General features: G+C 48.8%; 1 protein-coding gene and 1 non-coding gene across 2 annotated transcripts in view; one reads left to right on the plus strand and one right to left on the minus strand.

The window, feature by feature from the left end:
- Sympk (symplekin scaffold protein) overlaps positions 1-20,878 on the plus strand; it is a 40,532-nt gene that overhangs the window by 8,387 nt on the left and 11,267 nt on the right. Inside the window, exons 4-13 of the mRNA XM_045133544.1 lie at positions 569-622; positions 707-780; positions 3,718-3,844; positions 4,763-5,012; positions 8,659-8,829; positions 10,331-10,570; positions 12,376-12,530; positions 13,048-13,198; positions 15,970-16,174; positions 19,376-19,526. Coding sequence (XP_044989479.1) covers positions 569-622; positions 707-780; positions 3,718-3,844; positions 4,763-5,012; positions 8,659-8,829; positions 10,331-10,570; positions 12,376-12,530; positions 13,048-13,198; positions 15,970-16,174; positions 19,376-19,526 — 1,578 coding nt within the window. The remainder of the gene's footprint in view (positions 1-568; positions 623-706; positions 781-3,717; positions 3,845-4,762; positions 5,013-8,658; positions 8,830-10,330; positions 10,571-12,375; positions 12,531-13,047; positions 13,199-15,969; positions 16,175-19,375; positions 19,527-20,878) is intronic.
- On the minus strand, positions 4,302-4,403 carry LOC123454914. The gene has a single exon (XR_006633564.1). It is a non-coding gene; the product is annotated as a U6 spliceosomal RNA (small nuclear RNA).

The raw sequence follows: 20,878 nt of genomic DNA on the forward strand, positions 1-20,878 counted from the left end.
AGAGAGGGAGAGAATTGGAGCACCAGGGCCTCTAGCCACTACAATCAAATTCTAGGCATGTGTGCCACCTTGTGCACATGCATCACATGTGTCTTGTTTATGTGGGTTCTGGGGAGTCAAAATTGGGTCCTTAGTCTTTGCAGGCAAGACCATTAACCACTAAACCATCTCTCCAGCCCTGTTTTTTTTTGGGGGGTGCGTTTCGAGGTAGGGTCTCGCTCTAGCCCAGGCTGACCTGGAATTCTCAGGGTGGCCTTGAACTCACAGTGATCCTCCCACTTCTGCCTTCTGAGTGCTGGGATTAAAGGTCTGCACCACTACGCCCAGTTGCTGTTTTTGTGTTTTGTTTTTTTGGTTTTTGTTAGCACATACACACAAAGAGAGAAAAAATGGGCACTGCAAACAAATCCCAGACATGGCCACTTTGTGCATCTGGCTTTACACGGATCACACTCAGGTTGTCAGGCTTTCAGACTTGACAAGCACGCGCCTTTCACTGCTGACCCATCTCCAACGCAGGTATCTTGGCTTTATCTGTTTGCTCCTCTTTCCTCTAATCTCATTCTAGGTGCAGGAGCTAATCATCAACAAAGACCCTACCCTGCTGGATAACTTCTTGGATGTGAGTGACAAGTAGCAGGCTGGGGTGGGCACAGGAGAGGGGCGGATCTGAGTGTCTTGACCACCTTCTCTCTGACACTGACAGGAGATCATCGCATTCCAAGCCGACAAGTCCATTGAAGTGCGCAAGTTCGTCATCGGCTTCATCGAGGAGGCATGGTACGAGGTGACGCTGGCACTTTCCAGGTCTCCTGCCCTGTGCTCCTCACTTACTCTCCCCAGCACATAAATAGTAAGATTGGAAGCCTGACTGGGCGTGGTGGCACACTCCTTTAATCCCAGTAATCAGGAGGCAGAGGTAGGAAGATCACTGTGAGTTTGAGTTCAGCGTGGGACTACTGAGTGACCTTGAACTCTTCTGTTTCTGCTTCCCAGTTGCTGGGATATCAGGTGTGGGCCTCACAGTCTAGTTCTCTTCCCCTGAGTGGAGTCACATGCTCCTTGGACTGCACTCCTCTGCTTCAAGCTGGAGCCATCTGCTGAAATGCACATGGAACCTTACTGAGCCCTGCTGGCCATCTGTGCATCCAGGCTGCAGCCACACTGTTCAGCTGCCCCATCTCCCTCCTGTCCATGTCTCTCCTTCCTCTGCTCCTCAGAAAGCACCACAGTCCTTTGCAGCCTGTCCACTTCCTGTACCTCTAAGGGACCCATGACCCCACGTGGCCACTCACTCCTCTGGAGTCTTCCCAGGAAAGTCGTTCTGTCCCCTCCTTGGGCACCTGCACCTCTGTACTTTGGTCTGCACTGTTTGTAGTGCTCCCCACTAATTCATCCCTCCTCAGTCATCTCTTCTCCCTGCAGAATGTCACCTTACCAGGACAGAACTTCATCTGTCCCATTGGCCACTGTGTCCCTAGCATCTACCCTGGAACAGGCTTGGTCCTACTAGCAGGCCATGACATGTGTGACACGGAAGTTGACAGATTTGATCGTGGCTGTAACCACATGGGATGTTCTCTGCTCTTCCTTCCATGAACTCTTTCCTAATTGTCTGCTGTAATCTCCACAGCCGCCGTGGGTGGGAACAGTTACCTTCTCAAAGGAGAGGGATATGGAGGTGCTGAGTGGCGTGCTTGAGTTGGTCCTTCACTACATGTTATTGGAGGTTTTGTAGTGGGGAGGAGACAACACAGCCCTTTCCTGAGGCTTTCTGCTTGCTAGGAACATGCTGGGCACTCCTCAGCCTTGAGTGTTTCTTGGGTCGACGATGATTAGTTAATTGATGTATTTAGTGGAGAAAACAAGTTTGGAGGGGGAGTTGAGTTCTGAGGCCACTTGGCAGAACTAAGATTTTCTCCTGTGTCAGGTTCACCAGTGACTACATTGCCACTTTCCCTGCTGGGAAAAGTGGTAATTTTTGTCTTTTTATTTCTTTTTTCTTTTACAAACTTCAGATTCATGTGCTACATTATGCACCTGGCTTCATAGGAACCGAACCTGAGTCACTAGGCTTTATAGGCAAGCACTTTAACTGCTGTGCCATCTTCCCAGCCCAGTGGTCTTTTTCTTTTTCTTTTTCTTTTTTTTTTTTTTTTGAGGCAGGGTCTTACTCTAGCCCAGGCTAACCTGGAACTCACTTGTAGCCTAGCCTAGCCTAGCCTCAAACTCACTGTTAGTCTCTTACCTTGGCCTCTGAGATCTGCAATTAAAGGTGTGTACCAACATGCCTGGCCTGTTTTTTTTTTGTTTGTTTGTTTTTGTTTTTGTTTTTCAAGATAGGGTCTTGCTTTAGTCCGGGCTGACCTGGAATTCACTATATAGTCTCAGGGTGGCCTCGAACTCTCAGCAATCCTCCTACCTCTGCCTCCTGAGTGCTGGGATTAAGGGCATGTGCCACCATGCCCAGCTCAGTTTTTGTTGTTGTTGTTTTTTTTTTTTTTTTTTTGGTTTTTCGAGGTAGGGTCTCACTCTGGTCCAGGCTGACCTGGAATTAACTCTGTAGTCTCAGGGTGGCCTTGAACTCATGGCGATCCTCCTACCTCTGCCTCCCGAGTGCTGGGATTAAAGGCATGCGCCACCACGCCCGGCTGTTGTTTTTGTTTTTTTAAGGTAGGGTCTCACTCTAGTCCAGTCTGACCTGGAACTCACTATGTAGTCTCAGGGTGGCCTTAAACTCTCGGCAGTCCTCCTATCTTTGCCTCTCGAGTGCTGGGATTAAAGGTGTGCACCACAATGCCCTGCTGTTTTTTTTTTTTTTATTTTTTTTTTAATTTTTTTTTTTTTTAATTTATTTGAGAGCGACAGACACAGAGAGAAAGACAGAGGGATAGAGAGAGAATGGGCGCGCCAGGGCTTCCAGCCTCTGCAAATGAACTCCAGACGCATGCGCCCCCTTGTGCATCTGGCTAACATGGGACCTGGGGAACCGAGCCTCGAACCGGGGTCCTTAGGCTTCACAGGCAAGCGCTTAACCGCTAAGCCATCTCTCCAGCCCCCTGCTGTTTATTTTGAGACAAGATTTTACTACGTATCCCTGGCTGCCCTGGAGCTCACTATTTGGACCAGGTGGCCTTAAACTCATTGATCCTCTGGCCTCAGCTTCTACAGTACTGGTATTTCAAGTATGAACCATCACATCTGACTGTGGAAAATTTTCTGAATCATGAAAAATCATGTGTTTAGCAAATACATATCATATGCCACAATGTGCCAGGCCTTCTTGTCCTGCCATAGGAATACAGCATTAAGCAAAACTAGATACTGTTCCCTGCCTTTCTGGATATGTCAGTTCATTTTGTGCTTGTGGAGGGGGGCAGGATGATCAGAAGTTCAAGGCCATCCTTGGTCACATGAGTTACTAGCCCAGCTTCATCATATTGTCGGTTCTGCCACCTACGTAGATGACGTGGACCTGTATGACACACAAGTTGGGGCTGCAGGACTAGCCAGGATAGAGGGTCAGTGACAAAGCAAGAGAGGAACAAGGTACCGTTATTGCCTTAGGATGTCCTGGCAGCGAAGACTTACAGCCTCGGAGTCGTCACCTCCATCTCAGTTAGTTCCTTGAAACACAGGCCCCGGGTTCTCCCTGAATGTCAGGTTCCCACCACCTGCCCTAAGACCAACTTGACCTGGTCCTTTTCCATTTCCTAGCAAGCGAGACATTGAGCTGTTGTTGAAGCTGATTGCCAACCTCAACATGCTCCTGAGAGATGAGAATGTGAACGTGGTGAAGAAGGCCATCCTCACCATGACCCAGCTCTACAAGGTGGCCCTGCAGGTGAGAGCCCTCCCACATAGGACTCCCTCCCTTACGTCTGAGATTGTCATCAGAGTGGTGGTCCGCGTAAGCTGTTGTTGCATATTGAACCCAGGGCCATGCACATGCTAGGCAGGTGCTCTACCACTGAGCTATATCTGTAGCCCCTGTTCAATATTTTTTGAGACAATAAGTTTCTCAGGCAGGCCTTGAACTTTTTTTTGAGGTAGGTCTCACTGTAGCCTTGGCTGACCTGGAACTTACTCTGTAGTCACAGGTTGGCCTTGAACTCACAGTAATCCTTCCTCTGCTTCCTGAGTGCTGGGATTAAAGGCATGTGCCATCAGGCCTGGTAAGGCCATATTCTTCATGGGCAATGTGCTGGTGGTCATGGGAATACAACAGCAGTATTTAATGTGGTCTTCTCAGTCTATCGTTATGCATCCAACAAGCATTCCCCATACACCTCTTTTTTTTTTTTAATATGGAACACTTCATGAATTTGTGTGTCATCCTTGCACAAGGGCCATGCTAATCTACATTGTTCCAATTCTAGTATATGTGCTACCAAAGCGAGCAGCCCATGCACCTCTTTATGTCCAGTCCTCTGCATCATATGAGTATTGGTCATGGGCCTACAATATGATGATACCCAGTGACATGGTGGGGTGCTCATTGGTGGGAGTGAAACGAATGAAGCCGTGTAATTGCCACCACCTCTTAGGGTGCTCATTGTTTCATCTCTGCCATCCACCGCAGGGGTGGACCTGTGTACGCCACCTGGGGGTCCTGTCCCAGCCTCAGGCAGCACTGAGCAGTACTTGACTAAGGGGTGTGTTCCTCACTGTCTGGGTCTCTGGACAGCAGCGAAGGGTGCTGCTGATTGATGTGCTGACTTCCTCTCTGGCATCTCTTCCCTCTCTCCTTGGCCCTCTGCAGTGGATGGTGAAGTCTCGAGTCATCAACGATCTCCAGGAGGCCTGCTGGGACATGGTTTCGGCCATGGCTGGGGACATCATCTTGCTTTTGGACTCTGACAATGACGGCATCCGCACACATGCCATCAAGTTTGTGGAGGGCCTCATTGTCACACTGTCACCTCGCATGGCTGATTCAGAGATACCCCGACGCCAGGAGCACGACATCAGCCTAGACCGCATCCCTCGCGACCACCCCTACATCCACTACAGTGAGTGCTTCTTGACCCTGTGCCTTACACAAGCCTCATACCCAGCCCTCTACTGGTTTTTTTTTTGTTTTTTTTTTTCTTTTTCGAGGTAGGGTCTCACTCTGGCTCAGGCTGACCTGGAATTCGCCATGGAGTCTCACTCAGGGTGGCCTTGAACTCTCGGTGATCCTCCTACCTCTGCCTCCCGAGTGCTGGGATTAAAGGCATGCGCCACCACGCCCGGCCCTCTACTGTTTTATATTAATTTACATGTGTATTAGAGAGCTTAAAGATGGTGCTATCACATCTGGCGTGTTTTTTTTTTTCTAGGTAAGGTCTCACTGTAGCCCAGGCTGACCTGGAATTCACTATGTTGTCTCAGGGTGGCCTCATGCTCACTTCAACCCTCCTACCTCTGCCTCCCAAGTACTGGGAATAAAGGCATGTGCCAACACGCCCAGCTTACATGCCTGGTTTTTTTTCAATTTTTTTTTCCTATTTATTTATTAGAGAGAGAATGAGCACACCAGGGCCTCCAGCCACTGCAAAGGAACTACAGTTGCATGTGCCACCATGTGCATCTGTCTTACATGGGTTCTGGGGAATTGAACCTGGGTCTTTAGGCTTTGTAGGCAAGCATCTTAACTGCTAAGCCATCTCTCCAGCCCCCATACTCTTTTTTTTTTTTTTTTTTTACTTTTTTGCACCAGAGCCTCTTGCCACTACAAATGAATGCCCAGCTGGCTTTATGTGGGTGGCTAGGGAATCGGATTGAACCCAGGCAGGCAAGGTTAACTACAGAGCCATCTCAGTTTCCCCTTCATTCCTTCCTCCTCTCTACCTCCCCCTTGCCCCTTTTTCGTTTGTTGGTTTTTGGTGTTATGTTTTGTTTAAAGTTGTATTGTGTTTTTTGAGACACTCTTTCATGTAGCCCAGGTTGACTACCAACTTGCTGCGCAACTGAGGATAACCTTGGACTCCTGATCCTCCTGCCTTCACCTCCCAAATGCTGGGATTACAGTTATCAGGCCTGCAGTACCATGATCAAGTTAACCTTTTGACTAAACAATCTGAGTTTAGTGACTCCCATATAGAATCTTGTTCAGAGCAAGCTTGGTGGCACTCAGCTATAATCCCAACACCAGGAAGGCGGTCATGAGAATCAAGACTCCTTCTGGAAAAAAAAGGGTCCCTGGGATGATGACCCAGAGATTAAAGGCTCTAGCTTGCAAAATCTGCTGGCCAGGGTTTAATTCCTTAGTACCCACGTAAAGCCAGACCCAAAGCAGTGCATGCTACACAGCCTTCCACAGTGGTGGTCTCATAGATGACCCTTTAGCATGTATTTTATTTTTTTTTCTGGGTGTGGTGGTGTACATCTTTAATCCTAGCACAGAGGTGGGAGGATCACCATGAATTCAGGGCCATCCTGAGACTACTTAGTTAATTCCCCAGCCTGGACTACAGTGAGACCCTATCTCAAAAAAGAAAAAAATATTTAAGGTAGGGAGGGAATCACCATGGTTTATTATCTATAATTATGGAAGTTGTCAATAAAAAAAGTTAAGAAATTATTTATTTATATGTGTGGTGGGACGCACCGGTGTGTCTCTTGCCACTACAAACATCAGATGTTTGTGCCACCTTTTGTATTTGGCTTTATGTGAGTGGTTTGGGACTTGAACCTGGACCATCAGATTTCATAAGTGAGCGCCTCGAGCCACTGAGCCATCATCCTAGCACCCTAGCTTGCATTTCATTTACTTTCTTATTTATTCAGCTTCAGCTGATTTATTCACCAAAAGTTTTTTTGAGAAGTATTTTGTTTATTTATTTGGGGCAGGGGCAGATACTTAGAGAATGGGCACAACAGGGCCTCTAAGCCACTGCAAATGAATTCCAGATGCATGTGCCACCCTGTACATCTGGCTTACATGGGTCCTGGGGAATTGAACCTGGGTTAGGCTTCACAGATTTAACCATTAAACCATCTCTCCAGCCTCTATTCAAGTCTTGAATGTAGCTCTTGGGGACTACATTTAGAACAGTGGTGCTCCAGGGTATTGACTTGTACAGATATAATGATTGTGTATGTGTAATTTTTTTACTTTAAAAAATATTTTATTATTTACCTATTTATTTATTTGAAAGAGAAAGAGAATTGGTGCGCCAGGGCCTCCAGCCATCCAGGTTAGCCTGGGTTAGAGTGAGACCCTAACTTGAAAACAAAAACAAAACAGAAAAATCCCCCCAAACAAAGCAGGGTGAGGTGGGTCACATCTTTAACCCCAGCTCTCTGGAGGCTGAAGTAGGATTTCAGCAAGCTAGGGACCAACCTGGGCTACAGAATGAGTTTCAGGTCAGCTTGGGGTAAGAGTGAGGCCCTGCCTCAAAAAAAAAAAAAAAAAGAGGACTAAAGAGATAGTTCAGTGGTTAAAGTACTTGCCTTCAAAGCCTAAGGTCCTAGGTTCAATTCCTCGGGACCCATATAAGCCAGATGCACAAGGTAGCACATGCATCTGGAGTTCATTTGCAGTGGCTAAAGGCTCTGGCATGCGCGTGCGCCCCTCTGTGCATCTTTCTTATGTGGGTCCTGGGGAATTGAACTGGGGTCCTTGGGTTTCTGAGGCAAATGCCTTAACCACTAAGACATTTTGTCAGCCTTTTTAAAAGTTTTTTTGAGGTAGGGTCTCACTCTAGCCCAAGATGACCTGGAACTCACTCTCTAGCCCAGGCTATCATAGAACTCAGGCAGTCCTCCTACGTCAGGCTCCCAAGTGTGCAGATTAAAGTCTTTAACTACCATTCCCAGTTGTATTCAAGTTTGGTATCCACAGTTCAGATAGTCTCTTGTGTTGGGACATTTTATTTTATTTTTAAAATTTTATTTATTTATTTATTTGAGAGCGACAGACACAGAGAGAAAGACAGATAGAGGGAGAGAGAGGATGGGCGCGCCAGGGCTTCCAGCCTCTGCAAACGAACTCCAGATGCGTGCGCTCCCTTGTGCATCTGGCTAACGTGGGACCTGGGGAACCGAGCCTGGAACCAGGGTCCTTAGGCTTCACAAGCAAGCGCTTAACCGCTAAGCCATCTCTCCAGCCCATGTTTGGACATTTTAAATTGTCTAGTCATCTTGGTTTTTCGAGATAGGGTCTCACTATAGCCAAGGCTGACTTGGAATTCATTGTATAGTCTCAGGGTGGCCTCAAACTCACTGCAATCCTCCTACCTCTGCCTCCTGAGTGCTGGGATTGAAGGCATGTGCCACTACACTGGCTTGTCTAGTCTTTTGCTGGTGCAAGCCTGCTTAGGACATCATTGAAGCTTGATTATTTTTTTTTCTTTGTAGGGTCTCACTCTAGCACAGGCTGACCTGGAATTCATTATGTAGTCTCAGGGTGGCCTCGAACTAATGGTGATCTGCCTACCTCTGCCTCCCAAGTGCTAGGATTAAAGACATGTGTTACCATATCCGGGTTACTTGGTTTTTGTAGTCAGCAATAGTCTCCGAGGACTCATTCATTGCTAACTTCCCTGTGTTTTTTAAGTCATTCACAGATGCAGCCGGATTTTTCCTTTGAGCCCCCCAAAGTGTTCTCTCCAGATGTGTGAGAGAGAGGAGTCCCACTGACTGGCTTGACTTGCTCTCTCTTCTTCCCATTAGATGTGCTGTGGGAAGAGGGCAAGACGGCCTTGGAGCAGCTGCTCAAGTTCATGGTGCACCCTGCCATCTCCTCTATCAACCTGACCACAGCGTTGGGCTCCCTCGCCAACATTGCCCGCCAGAGACCCATGTTCATGTCAGAGGTGATCCAGGCCTACGAGACCTTGCACGGTAGGTGGAGCCCTGCCTTCCTCTCTCCACTGGAAGTCTGAGCTTCACATTGTCCACTGCATGCTGGTCATCACTCAAGCCCACCATGAGCACAAGGGGGAGGTACCTTGTATTACATGGGAACCTTTGTCATGTGACAGAGCCTGCCTCAGAGGGCTTTAGTACTAAGATGTACGTGAATGCCATGACAAGCCTATGAGACCTTCATGTATTGTAGCCTTTCCCTTGAGCCCTCCAAAAAGAAGACTCTTGATATATTTCCACTTCTGTGCATGGGTGACCCCTGGAAAGTCTGGGTTGAGGGAGATCAAGTGTCAGTCAGTCAGGAGTCGATCTTTTGTTTGTTTGTTTGAGGTAGGGCCTGGCTCTAGCCTAGGCTGACCTGGAATTCACTATGTAGTCTCAGGGTGCCCTCTCACGGCTATCCTCCTCCTCCTGCCTCCTGAGTGCTGGGATTAAAAGAGTGTGTCACCACACCCAGCTACCAGTCTCTTTTCATGTCTTGGCTCTTGTTTCATTCTCTTTTCTGAGAGCAGCAAAAATGGTGCCCACAGCTTGGCTTCCATTCCATCCTCTTAGCAACCAGAGGGGCAACAGAATGTGTGTTACCACATCATTCCAGCCACAGTCCCAGGGTTGATTCTCACTGCTTGTGATTGGTTGAGCAGAGGTCATGAACCTACTTCTGAACCAATCCCAGCAGCCAAGGGAACTTGGAGTTCTCCCTGGCCCCTAGTCTCCTGCACACTTAGAGGATGGAGACTAGGTAGCTGGCCCATAGGGGAATGGGAGTGGTGCTGTCTGGGAGAAGGACAGTGGACTCTGAGTAGACAAAGTTAGAGGCAGCCTCTTTCACAGTGGAGCAGAAGTGGCCAGTTCACCAAGGTGACTGTCCACACTGCCCAGTCATTTGGGGGACAGTGGGGACCAGGCTGAGCTGTGGCGGCAGTTCAGTAGACAGTGTGAAGGAGAGGGTGGTGGCTACAGCCTGACTAGGCTAAGTGCTTGAAATCCAGACCAGAGATAGAGGGCCCTGAATGAAGGCCTGTCAGGTTTTAAGCCTCTTTTTTTGTTTTTTTCTTCAAGGTAGGGTGTCACTCTAGTCCAGGCTGACCTGGAATTCACTGTAGTCTCAGGGTGGCCTTCAATTCATGTCGATGTCGATCCTTCTACCTCTGCCTTCTAAGTGCTGGGATGAAAAGCGTGTACCACCACACCGGACCTAAGCCTTATTTTGAAAGGGGAAGAGCCACCTAGTCCTTCTGAGGGCCCAGAAACTTTCTCAGGACATCCCAGCCAGAGCCATGCCCAAGTCTGAAGCTGGCAAGGCTCCTGCCTGACAATATGTCTCTCCTCACAAACAGCCTCCCCTCTCCTCACCTTACCTCACCTCTCTCTTCATAGCCGCCACCCTCTTCTCCTCACCCTGTCTCTTCACCTCCCCTCTCTTCACAGCCACCCTCCCCTCTCCTCACAGCCACCCTCCCCTCTCTCCTCACAGCCAACCTGCCCCCGACACTGGCCAAGTCTCAGGTGAGCAGTGTGCGCAAGAACCTCAAGCTGCACCTGCTGAGTGTGCTCAAGCACCCTGCCTCCCTGGAGTTCCAGGCCCAGATCACCACCCTGCTGGTGGACCTGGGTACCCCTCAAACCGAGATCGCCCGCAACATGCCCAGCAGCAAGGACTCACGCAAGCGCCCCCGAGATGACTCGGACTCTACGCTCAAGAAGATGAAGCTAGGTGAGCCAAGGCTGGAGTCTGACCCCAGGGGCATGAGGGCTGACCCTGCCTGACCTTCTTGCTTACGTTAAACTGTATGCGTAAGTCAGTTATTCTGTATTGCACGTTATACAGTATGACATGGTAAAAATAATATTACTGAGGTAGAGAATACATTTAGTTGAGTAGGGCTACAGAGTGAACTCCAAGTCAGTCTGGGCTAGAGTAAAACTCTACCTCGAAAAAACAAAGCAAAACAAAAAGTAAATAGGGCTGCAGAGATGGCTCAGTGGTTAAGAAGATGCTTTTCTGTAAAGCCTAATAACCTGTGTTTGATTCCCTAGAAACCACATAAAGCCAGGTGGACAAAATGGTGCATGCATCTGGAGTTCATTTGCAGTAGCTAGAGGCTCTAACAAGCTCATTCTCTGTCTGTCTCTCTCCTCTCTGCTTGCAAATAAATAAAAAAATTTTAAAGTAAATAAATTAATTTTGCTATAAGATCTGATGTAGGAATTTAGCTATGTTTTCCCGTAATTAAATGAAGTAAGCAGCATGTTCCATACCTTGATTTATTCTCATTTACTTTCACTTTAAGGAGTGCTTTTTTTGTTTTCAAGATAGTGTCTCGCTGTAGCTCAGGCTAACCTGGAATTCACTATGTAGTCTCAGGGTGGCCTGGAATTTACAGCGATTCTCCTACCTCTGCCTCCTCTAGTGCTAGGATTAAAGGCGTGCACCACCACACCCAGTTTAAGGAGTACTTTTTTTTTTTTTTCTTTTTTGGTTTTTCTGAGGTAGGGTCTCACTCTAGCCCAAGCTGACCTGTAATTCACTATGTAGTCTCAGGGTGGCCTCGAACTCATGGTGATTCTCCTACCTCTGCTTCCAAGTGCTGGAATTAAAGGCGTGCACCACTACACCCAGCTGGTTTTCTTTTTCTCCTCCCTTCCTCCCTCCCTCCCTCTCTTCCTTCTTGAGGCAAAGTCTTCCTGTGTATCCCTGACTGACCTGGCACTTACTGTGTACTGACTGGCTTCAAACTTGTGGGAGAGGCTCCTGTCTCTTCCTCCTGAGTGCTGGGGTTCCATGTGTGTGCCACCACACTCTGGCTCTTGTGCATTTCAAGTTTATCTAGAAGCAGCTTTATTTATTTATTTTATCTTTATAAACTTGTTTTGAAGTAATTTCGAACTTGCAGACAGGTTGCAGAAATACTATTGGAAGCTTCTGTGTGCTGTTGATGGCAGGTGTGAGCCGCACATCACCTTGATTCCCCAGCCTTCCATTGTGTTTCCTGACACAGCATTTGAACAATCTAGGACAGTAGTTTGGTAGGATGTCACTCCATGTGGGTTTTACTTCCTTGCCCCTGGTTGGATTCAGACTGTACCGTCTTGGCAGGAATGACACAAAATCGAAACCTAGGTTATCTTGGTATTGAGATCAGGTGGCAAACAATGGCTGGAATATTGTCTTCTCAGACTGGGAGTGTGGTTCAGTGGTAGAGCACTTGTCTAGCATGTATAGGTCCTGAATTCCATCTGCAGCACTGAAAATAATATTTTCTTCCAGCTTAGTAGAACCAGCTAGAGGTGCTTGAGTTCTTCCCATTTCCCAGATCAGGAGATAAGGGGTCTTGAATGAGGCAGGTTGGTGCCCAGGGTCTGTGGCACTTTGACAGCAGAGGCAGGCTGGAGCCTAGGACCTCGTCCACTGTCCTGCTCTTGCTGCTGAGGCTGCCAGTGGCAGCATTGCCCACCTCACTGGTAAGGAGCCTGTTGCTCTGTCCCTTCTCAAGCCAGACTCTGTTCCCTCCATCTCAGAGCCCAACTTAGGGGAAGACGATGAAGACAAGGACCTGGAGCCTGGCCCATCGGGGACGTCAAAAGCCTCAGCTCAGATCTCTGGCCAGTCAGACACAGACATCACAGCCGAGTTTCTACAGCCTCTGCTGACACCTGACAACGTGGCCAATCTGGTGAGGACTGAGGCTGTCTCATGGCAGAAGGACAGACGTGGGCCTGTCCCTGCCTCTGCTCCACAGTGGCCACCTCCATCCTGTCCTGTTCCCACCTGTGTTTCATACTGATCAGCTCCTGATGCAGGAGGATGGACCTGGTCCTGTCCCTGCCTCTGCTCCATACCAACCTCCTGGTGATGTCAGCCAGGGAGGCCCTCACCTTTGGGTGGGCCTCATCTCTTACTCTCTCTCCTTCTAGAGGCCATTCATCCCAGTGTCCTCCTTTGAGTGGTCTAGTCCCTCCTCACATGCCCACCCTCTTCTTGGAGGGGGACTCTTGAGTGGATGTTGGGCAGGCCTTGTAATGCCAGTAATATCACATGGACTTGGGCTTCTCTCCCTCCCTGGAAGGCTGAGCATGACGAGAGCAGGCCCAGCTCAGCTTCAGTCCCTCTGCTTCCCCAGCGCTGGCCTAGGTGAGGGCCAGTACCCACCACGCTAATGGTTAAGGGCTCCCTCCCTGGACATCCTGCAGGTCCTCATCAGCATGGTATACCTGCCAGAGACCATGCCCGCCTCCTTTCAAGCCATCTACACCCCCGTGGAGTCAGCGGGCACTGAAGCCCAGATCAAACACCTGGCTCGGCTCATGGCCACACAGATGACAGCCGCAGGCCTGGGTCCTGGTGAGTGTTGCATGGCACTGCTATCCCAGGCCACGCTTTGACATTCATTCTCCTTACTGGAAGGGCATGGAGAAATGAGGGCCACGTGTCATGTAATATTGGTTACGGGCCCCATTTGTTGATCAAGTGCTCTAGACCTTTGTTTGAGGTCGGAATGGAACTGGACTGTCGTCCTCTGTATGGCTGACTGCCATCAGGTTACTGAGCCTCAGAGTCTCCTTGTTTCAACAGTTCTGTTTTTGTTTTTTCAAGGTAGGGTCTTGCTATAGCTCATGCTGACCTGGAATTCACTTATGTAGTTTCAGGGTGGCCTAGAACGCACAGTGATCCTCCTACCGCTGCCCCTGAGTGTTGGCATAAAGGTGTGCACCGCCACACCCAGCTTCAGCAGTGGTGGGGTAGGGACTTAGTCTGGATCTTGCCATTTAGCCCAAGATAGCCCCAAATTCATTATGAGTCTGGCCTCAACTTGCACCAGTACACCTGCCTCTCTGCCTGATAATTGCTAGGATTACATTTGTGATCCCCCAAGTCTAGTAATGGTTCAAAGTATTGGTTATGTACATTAAAATGCACAATTTTAGCTGGGCGTGGTGGTACATGCCTTTAATCCCAGCACTCGGAAGGCAAAGGTAGGAGGATTGTCATGAATTTGAGGCCTCCCTGAGACTAACAGTGAATTCCAGGTCAGCCTGGGCTAGAGTGAGACCCTACCTCAAAAAACCGCACATGCACATGTGCACACATGCACACACAAACCAATAAATTAAAACAGAAAAAAAAATGCAGTTTTAACAATCTCTTAGTGAGTTGCCAGTTAAACCTCCACTAAGGTCAAGATAAGGCTGTTCGCACCATTCTAGAAGGTTCTCCCTGGGCTGGAGATGGGGCTCAGTTGGTAGAGTGCCTGCTAGCATGCACAGATCCCCGGGTTCTATCCCAGCAATTCTAGATGTAGTGGTGTGTGCTTGTAATCCCAGCAGCAGGAGGTGAAGGTAGGAAGACCAGAAGCTAAGGCCAGCCTGGGCTACATGTGACCCTGTCTCAACACAACACAACAGAATAGAAAGTTCCCTTAGTCAGCTCCAGTCACTGCCCAGGGCACCTCACCTTCCGCAAAAAGTGTGTTCTGGCTTCTGCCTCTCCACCTGATTCTTTTCCTCTCTCTGAGCTGTGTAGAAGTGGGTCAGAGATGTGCTTGAACCTTGCTTTCTGTTACAAGCTGCTCATCATAGCCAGGCCTGGTGACCCAGCGTGTACTCCCAGCACCCAGGCTGAGGGAGGAGGACTGTGAGTTGAAGGCCAGCCTGGGCAACTTAGGATAGACCCTATCTAAAAACATATGTGGGGTGGGGGCAGGACTGGAGAGATGGCTTAGTGGTTAAGGCACTTGCCAGCAAAGCCAAAGAACATAGGATCGATTCCCCAGTACATGTGAAGAGCCAGATGCACAAGGTGGTACATGGGTCTGGCCTTCATTTTCAGTGCCTGAATGTGGTGCATGCATCTGGAATTCGTTCATTTGCATTGGCTGGAAGGTCTTGGCATGCCTAGTATCTGCCTCTTTCCCTCTCTCTTGTAAATAAATGAAAAAATTTAAAAACTAAAGGAAATAAAATGGCTGGAGAGGTGACTCAGCAGTTAAGGCACTTGCCTGCAAAGCCTAGTAACCCAGGTTTGATTCCCTAGAACCCATGTAAAGACAGATGCACCAAGTGGTGCATATAGCTGCAGTTTGTAGGGAGCGCCTAGAGGCCCTAGTGTGCCCATTCTCTTCATCTCCCTTCTCTCTTTCTCTCTCTTCTTGCAAATAAATGAATGAATAAAATCAAAGAAAGGCAAGGCGTGGTGGTGCATGCCTTTAATCCCAGCACTTGGGAGGCAGAAGTTAGGAAGATAATTGTGTGAGCCCATCCTGCAACTACATAGTGAATTCCAGGTCAACCTGGGCTAGGGACTCTACTTCAAAACACCCAAATAAATAAATAAATTGATCTGGCCCGGCATGGTGGTGCATGCCTTTAATCCCAGCACTTGGAAGGCAAAGGTAGGGTTTTTCTGTTTCGTTTTGTTTTTCTGAGGTAAAGTCTTAATCTAGCTCAGGCTGACGTGGAATTCACCATGTAGTCTCAGGGTGGCCTCGAATTCAGTGATCCTCCTACCTCTGCCTCCCAAGTGCATGGATTAAAGGCGTGCTCCACCATGCTCAGCTGTAACAACAGAAGTCTTAATATTATTTTTTTTCAAAGTAGGGTTTCGATGTAGCCCAGGCTGAGCTGAAATTCATTATGTAGTCTCAGGGTAGCCTCAAAATCATAGCAAACCTACCTTTAGGATTGCCGTGAGTTTGAGGTCACCCCGAGACTACATAGTGAATTCCAGGTCAGCCTGGGCTGGAGCAAGAGACCTTACCTTGAACCCCCCCCCCCCCGCAAAAAAAAAAAGAAGAAAAAAAAAAACATCTGGAAACAAACATCTGTGGTAGAGCACTTGCCTAGCATGCAAGAGGCCGTGAGTTTGATAATCGGTTCTGCAAAAATAAACAAATGCCCTGCTACTCATTCCTGTGTCTCACTGGCTATGCAACAGCTGCTCCTCTGGGCATGAGAGCCCTTCCCGGGTCAGCCTCAGGAATCACACTGTGAAGGGGGTGAAGAGCCCCACTTCAGGAGGCGCTGGGGCTGGGCTGATCGTCACAGGTGTGCTCAGCATGGTCTGGGAGAGGGGAGGAGAGGTTGATATGCCCCGTGTGCGTGGCTGCCTCTGTTCAGGTGTGGAACAGACAAAACAGTGCAAGGAGGAGCCCAAGGAGGAAAAGGTGGTGAAACCGGAGAGTGTCCTGATCAAGCGACGCCTGTCGGCCCAGGGCCAGGCCATCTCGGTGGTGGGCTCTCTGAGCGCCATGTCCCCACTGGAGGAGGAGGCGCCCCAGGCCAAGAGGAGACCAGAGCCCATCATCCCTGTCACCCAGCCACGGTGAGTCGGTTGGATGCTGTGGGGTGGGAGCCCTGCCCTAGGAGTCGGGTTCTTAGCTTGCACACTTACATGTGTATGTGCACACACACAAGTGTGAGGTAGGCAGACAAAAGGTGTGGACCACGTTCTGTCTGGCTCCAGTCACACTTTCTTGTGTGTGAACTGGGAGAGGGTGGAGTCTGTGCACAGGGAGGTGCAGTCACTGGAGTAGACAGCTCTTGGGCTGAATGACGGTGGTGTACAGCACGCAGTGTGCTTCGGGCAACCAGCGCTCCTGGCGCTCACCAGCTCCTCACTCTTTTGTTTGTTTGTTTCGTTGGTTTTTCTAGGTAGGGTCCTGCTGTAGCCCGGCTGACGTGGAATTACTCTCTAGTCTCAGGGTATCCTTGAACTTACAGCGATCCTCCTACTTCTGCCTCCTGAGTGCTAGATTAAAGAGGCATGCACCACTATGCCCAGCTTTCTTTATTTTTTAAATAACTTATTTATTTGAGAGAGAAACAGGGAGAAGAGAGAGGAAGAGAGAATGTGTGCACCAGGGCCTCCAGCCATTGCAAATGAACTCCAGACCCATGTGTCACCTTATGAATCTGTCTTATGTGGGTACTAGGGAATCAAACCTGGGTCCTTAGGCTTCACAGCAAGTGCCTTAACCACTAAGCAGTCTCTCTAGCCCCTCCTTATTTTTAAAAATTATTTCTGTTTTTTATTTTTTTGATTTTCTGAGGTAGAGTCTCACTCTAGACGAGGCTGACCTAGAATTCACTATGTAGTCTCAGGGTGGCCTCAAACTAACAGTGATCCTTCTACCTATGCCTCCCGAGTGCTGGGACTAAAGACGTGCACCACTACGCCTGGCCCTCCTCATTCTTTTTACTATTATTATTATTTACTTTTATTGACAACTTCCATAATTATAGACAATAACCCATGGTAACTTTGCAACTCCACTCTCCATCATATACCCTCCTCCTCTCAGTCAGTCTGTCTTTTATTTATTTTTTACTTTTATTTATTTGACAGAGAAAGAGAGATACTGAAATAGGCAGGTAGAGAGAGAGAGAGAATGGGTGCACCAGGGCCTCCAGGTATTGCAAACGAGCTCCAGATGTGTGAGCCCCCTTGTGCATCTGGCTTACATGGATCCTGGGGAATTGAACTGGGATCCTTTAGCTTTGCAGGCAAACACCTTAACTGCTAAGTGATCTCTCCAGCCCCTCTTTTATGTTTTTTTAAAATTATTTATTAGAGAGAGAAAGGTACATAGAGAATGGCGTGTCAGGGTCTCCAGCTTCTGCAGACAAACTCCATATGCATGCTCCACCTTGTGCATCTGGCTTACATGGGTCCTGGGGAATCAAAACTAGGTCCTTTGGCTTTGCTGGCAAATACCTTTAACCACTAAGCCATCTCTCCAGCCCTCTTTTATTTATTTATTTATTTTGGTTTTTCAAGGTAGGGTCTCACTCTAGCCCTGGTTGATCTGGAATTCACTATAGTCTCGGGGTGGCCTCAAACTCACAGCAATCCTCCTACCTCTGCCTCCCGAGTGCTGGGATTAAAGGTATGCACCACCACGCCCGGCTACCAGCCCTCTGTTATTTTTATGTCTTGATATTTTCCTCCTATTATGATAGTCTTGTGTAGGTAGTGTCAGGCACTGCAAGGTCATAGTTATCCAGGCCATTTTGTGTTTGGAAGAGTGCATTGTAAGGAGTCCTACCCTTCCTTTGGCTCTTACATTCTTTCTGCCACCTCTTCCACAATGGACCCCGAGCCTTGGAAGGTATGTTAGAGATATTGCAGTGCTGAGCACTCCTCTTGTCACTTCTCAGCACCATGGTGCCTCTGAGTCATCCCAAGGTCACTGCCACCTGAAAAGAGAAGAGTCTCTAACCAAAAATAAGATTAGCATTAATATATGATTATGGACATTAAGAGTAGTGTTTAACAAGCCGGGCTTGGTGGCACACGCCTTTAATCCCAGCACTCGGGAGGCAGAGGTAGGAGGATTACCATGAGTTCAAGGACACCCTGAGATGACATAGTTAATTCCAGGTTAGCCTGGACCAGAGTAAGACCCTACCTCAAAAAAAACAAAAACAAGAGTAGTGTTTACCAGGCAGTTTGATGAACATAGAATATACATGTAGCCAGACAGCAGCAGACGTTATACCCCTAGGACTCATGACTTCCCCTGTCATAGGCTTTGAGTATCAGGCATGTATTCCCTCCCATGGGACGTGCCTCAGTCCAATTAGAGGGCAGTTGGTTTCCCTCCAAACAGACATGCCACTATTACACCCATTGGCTCATTTGGCCTGGCTGGCCCAACTTAAAGCTTACAATGTCCACTGTTGTTTATCTCCACTGATGACTCCTCTCTCTCTCATGGAGCTGCACGCAGCATAGCTTTTTCCAGCTTGTCTACACGGAGCAAATTTCAGCTCAGCTCCTGCAGGGTTTCTCAGTGACCTGCAGCCTGAGCACGTGGAGTCTTCAGCAGTAGGGTCTTACTATCTATTCCTGGTGAGAAACCAAGAGCCTTGGCAATGACCTGTGATCTTTTAGGCCTCCTCTTTTTTTTTTTTTTTAAGATTTTATTTTTATTTATTTATTAGAGACAGAGAGAGGGAGGGAGAGAGAGATAGAGAATGGGCACATCAGGAACTCTAGCCACTGCAAACAAACTGCAGACACATGTGCCACCTTGTGCATCTGGCTTACATAGGACCTGAAGAATCGAACCTGGGTCCTTAGGCTTTGCAGGCAAGAGCCATAACCACTAAGCCATCTTTCCAGCCCCATGACTCCTCATTATTTACATTGCTTACAGATCACAGAATTGGGCCATTCCTTGCCTGGCCACACCCAGGGCTTGCTAATGGCTGAGTGACACCCGCTCCCCTACAGCCTCCCACTCAGCTCCTCTCTCTCCTTCTCTCCTGCCTTCCTCGCCTCACCCACAGAAGGCTCCTTGAAGGATTGCTTGGGAAGCTAATGTCCCAGATCTTGGCACTTCTCCTCTGTCTCACATTACTTTCTTACTGCTTCCCTCCCACCCTACCAGGCCTCACGCAGACCGGGTACTTTAGAAGCAGCATTAGGGACCATGTCTCATGGTCTAGCTCCCAAAGAGTCACTGGACAGGCTGCTCTGCAGATGGGTGCTGAATCTGCCCTTGTCTCTGCTCCCCTGTAGGCTGGCGGGCGCTGGTGGGCGCAAGAAGATCTTCCGTCTGAGTGATGTGCTGAAGCCCCTGACAGACGCCCAGGTGGAGGCCATGAAGCTGGGGGCTGTGAAGAGGATCCTGCGGGCTGAGAAGGCTGTGGCCTGCAGTGGAGCAGCCCAGGTGAGGAGCCCCCGGTGGTCTCTCTTCCCTGGCTGCGGCCCCCAGCTCTGCTGCCCCCAGTATCCCTACCTCAGTCTCCCATAAGACAGCTGCAACACTTCCTGGGAATGCATATGTGGTCTTCAGCTCTTCCAGGGTGCAGTGCGGGTGCTAAGGCCATTCTGGGGTGTTGATGTTGGCTCTCAAGGCTACTAACCTGGACAGTGCTCAGATACCTGCTTCAAATTCTGATTCTGCCAGGTGTCGTGGCACACGCCTTTAATCCCAGCACAGGGGAGGCAGAGGTCAGAGGATCCCTGTGACTGAGACTCCATAGTGAATTCCAGGTCAGCCTGGGCTAGAGTGAGACCCTACCTCGAAAAACACAATCCTGATTCTGCCACTTGCCGCTGTGCCTTAGCCAGATGACCTTTTCGCCATTCTGGTTCTTGTTTGCGGGGTGGGAGTAGCCTAGACTGGCCTTGAACTTTCAGTCCTCATATCTCAGCCTCCTAAGTACTGGCAGTCACAGGTGTGTCCCACCATGCAGGGCTGTGTTCATTTTTATTGGGCCAGTGGTATGCACACACGGCTGTAGTCTTCCAGGACTGGGCACCACTTGTGAAGCATCTGCCTGGCAGGAGCAAGACCGTGGGTCATTACAGCAGCACAGGTCTGCCTTGTCACCTGCCGCACCGCCTGCTTTCTCCCCAGAGGCAACAAATTAGGGTTAGGTAACAGTTGAGGTTTTTTTTTGTGTGTGTGTTTTGTTTGTTTGTTTTGTTTTTTTGAGGTAGGGTCTCATTCTAGCTTAGTCTTGACCTAGCACTCTGAGGTTTCAAGTGCCCTTGAACTCATGGCAATCCTCCTGCCTCTGCCTCCAGAGTTCTGGGATGAAAGGTGTGCCTCACCATGCCCAGCTTTGTTTTTCATTTGTTCGTTCGTTCTTTTTCTCTCTTTTTGAGGTAAGGTCTCTCTGTAGCTCAATCTGAAACTCACTCTATAGCCAAGGCTTGCCTTGAACTCACGGTGGTCACAGCCTACAGATGGCTGGGATTAAAGGCATGGACCACCCACTGCCGGCAGGAGACTTGTAACAGACTTTTCAGGGCATTGAAGTACCTAAATTCTCCTGGTGACACTTGTTTGGTGACAACAGTTGGTTTGATGCTTCGCTCTGCCTTACTCGCTTTGTTTTTCTTTTTCCTTTTTGGGGGGTTTTTTCAAGGCAGAGTCTCACTCTATTCCAGACCGGCCTCAAACTCAACAGTAGTCTGAATGCTGGTACACTTCATCACTTGATACCATGCCTGTACTAGGGGTCCAGAGCCCAATGCAAGGAATGCAAGCTATTACTGGAGGGGTGCCCTGCT

The sequence above is a fragment of the Jaculus jaculus genome, chromosome 14 (assembly GCF_020740685.1).
Source record: "Jaculus jaculus isolate mJacJac1 chromosome 14, mJacJac1.mat.Y.cur, whole genome shotgun sequence".
Taxonomy (NCBI): domain Eukaryota; kingdom Metazoa; phylum Chordata; class Mammalia; order Rodentia; family Dipodidae; genus Jaculus; species Jaculus jaculus.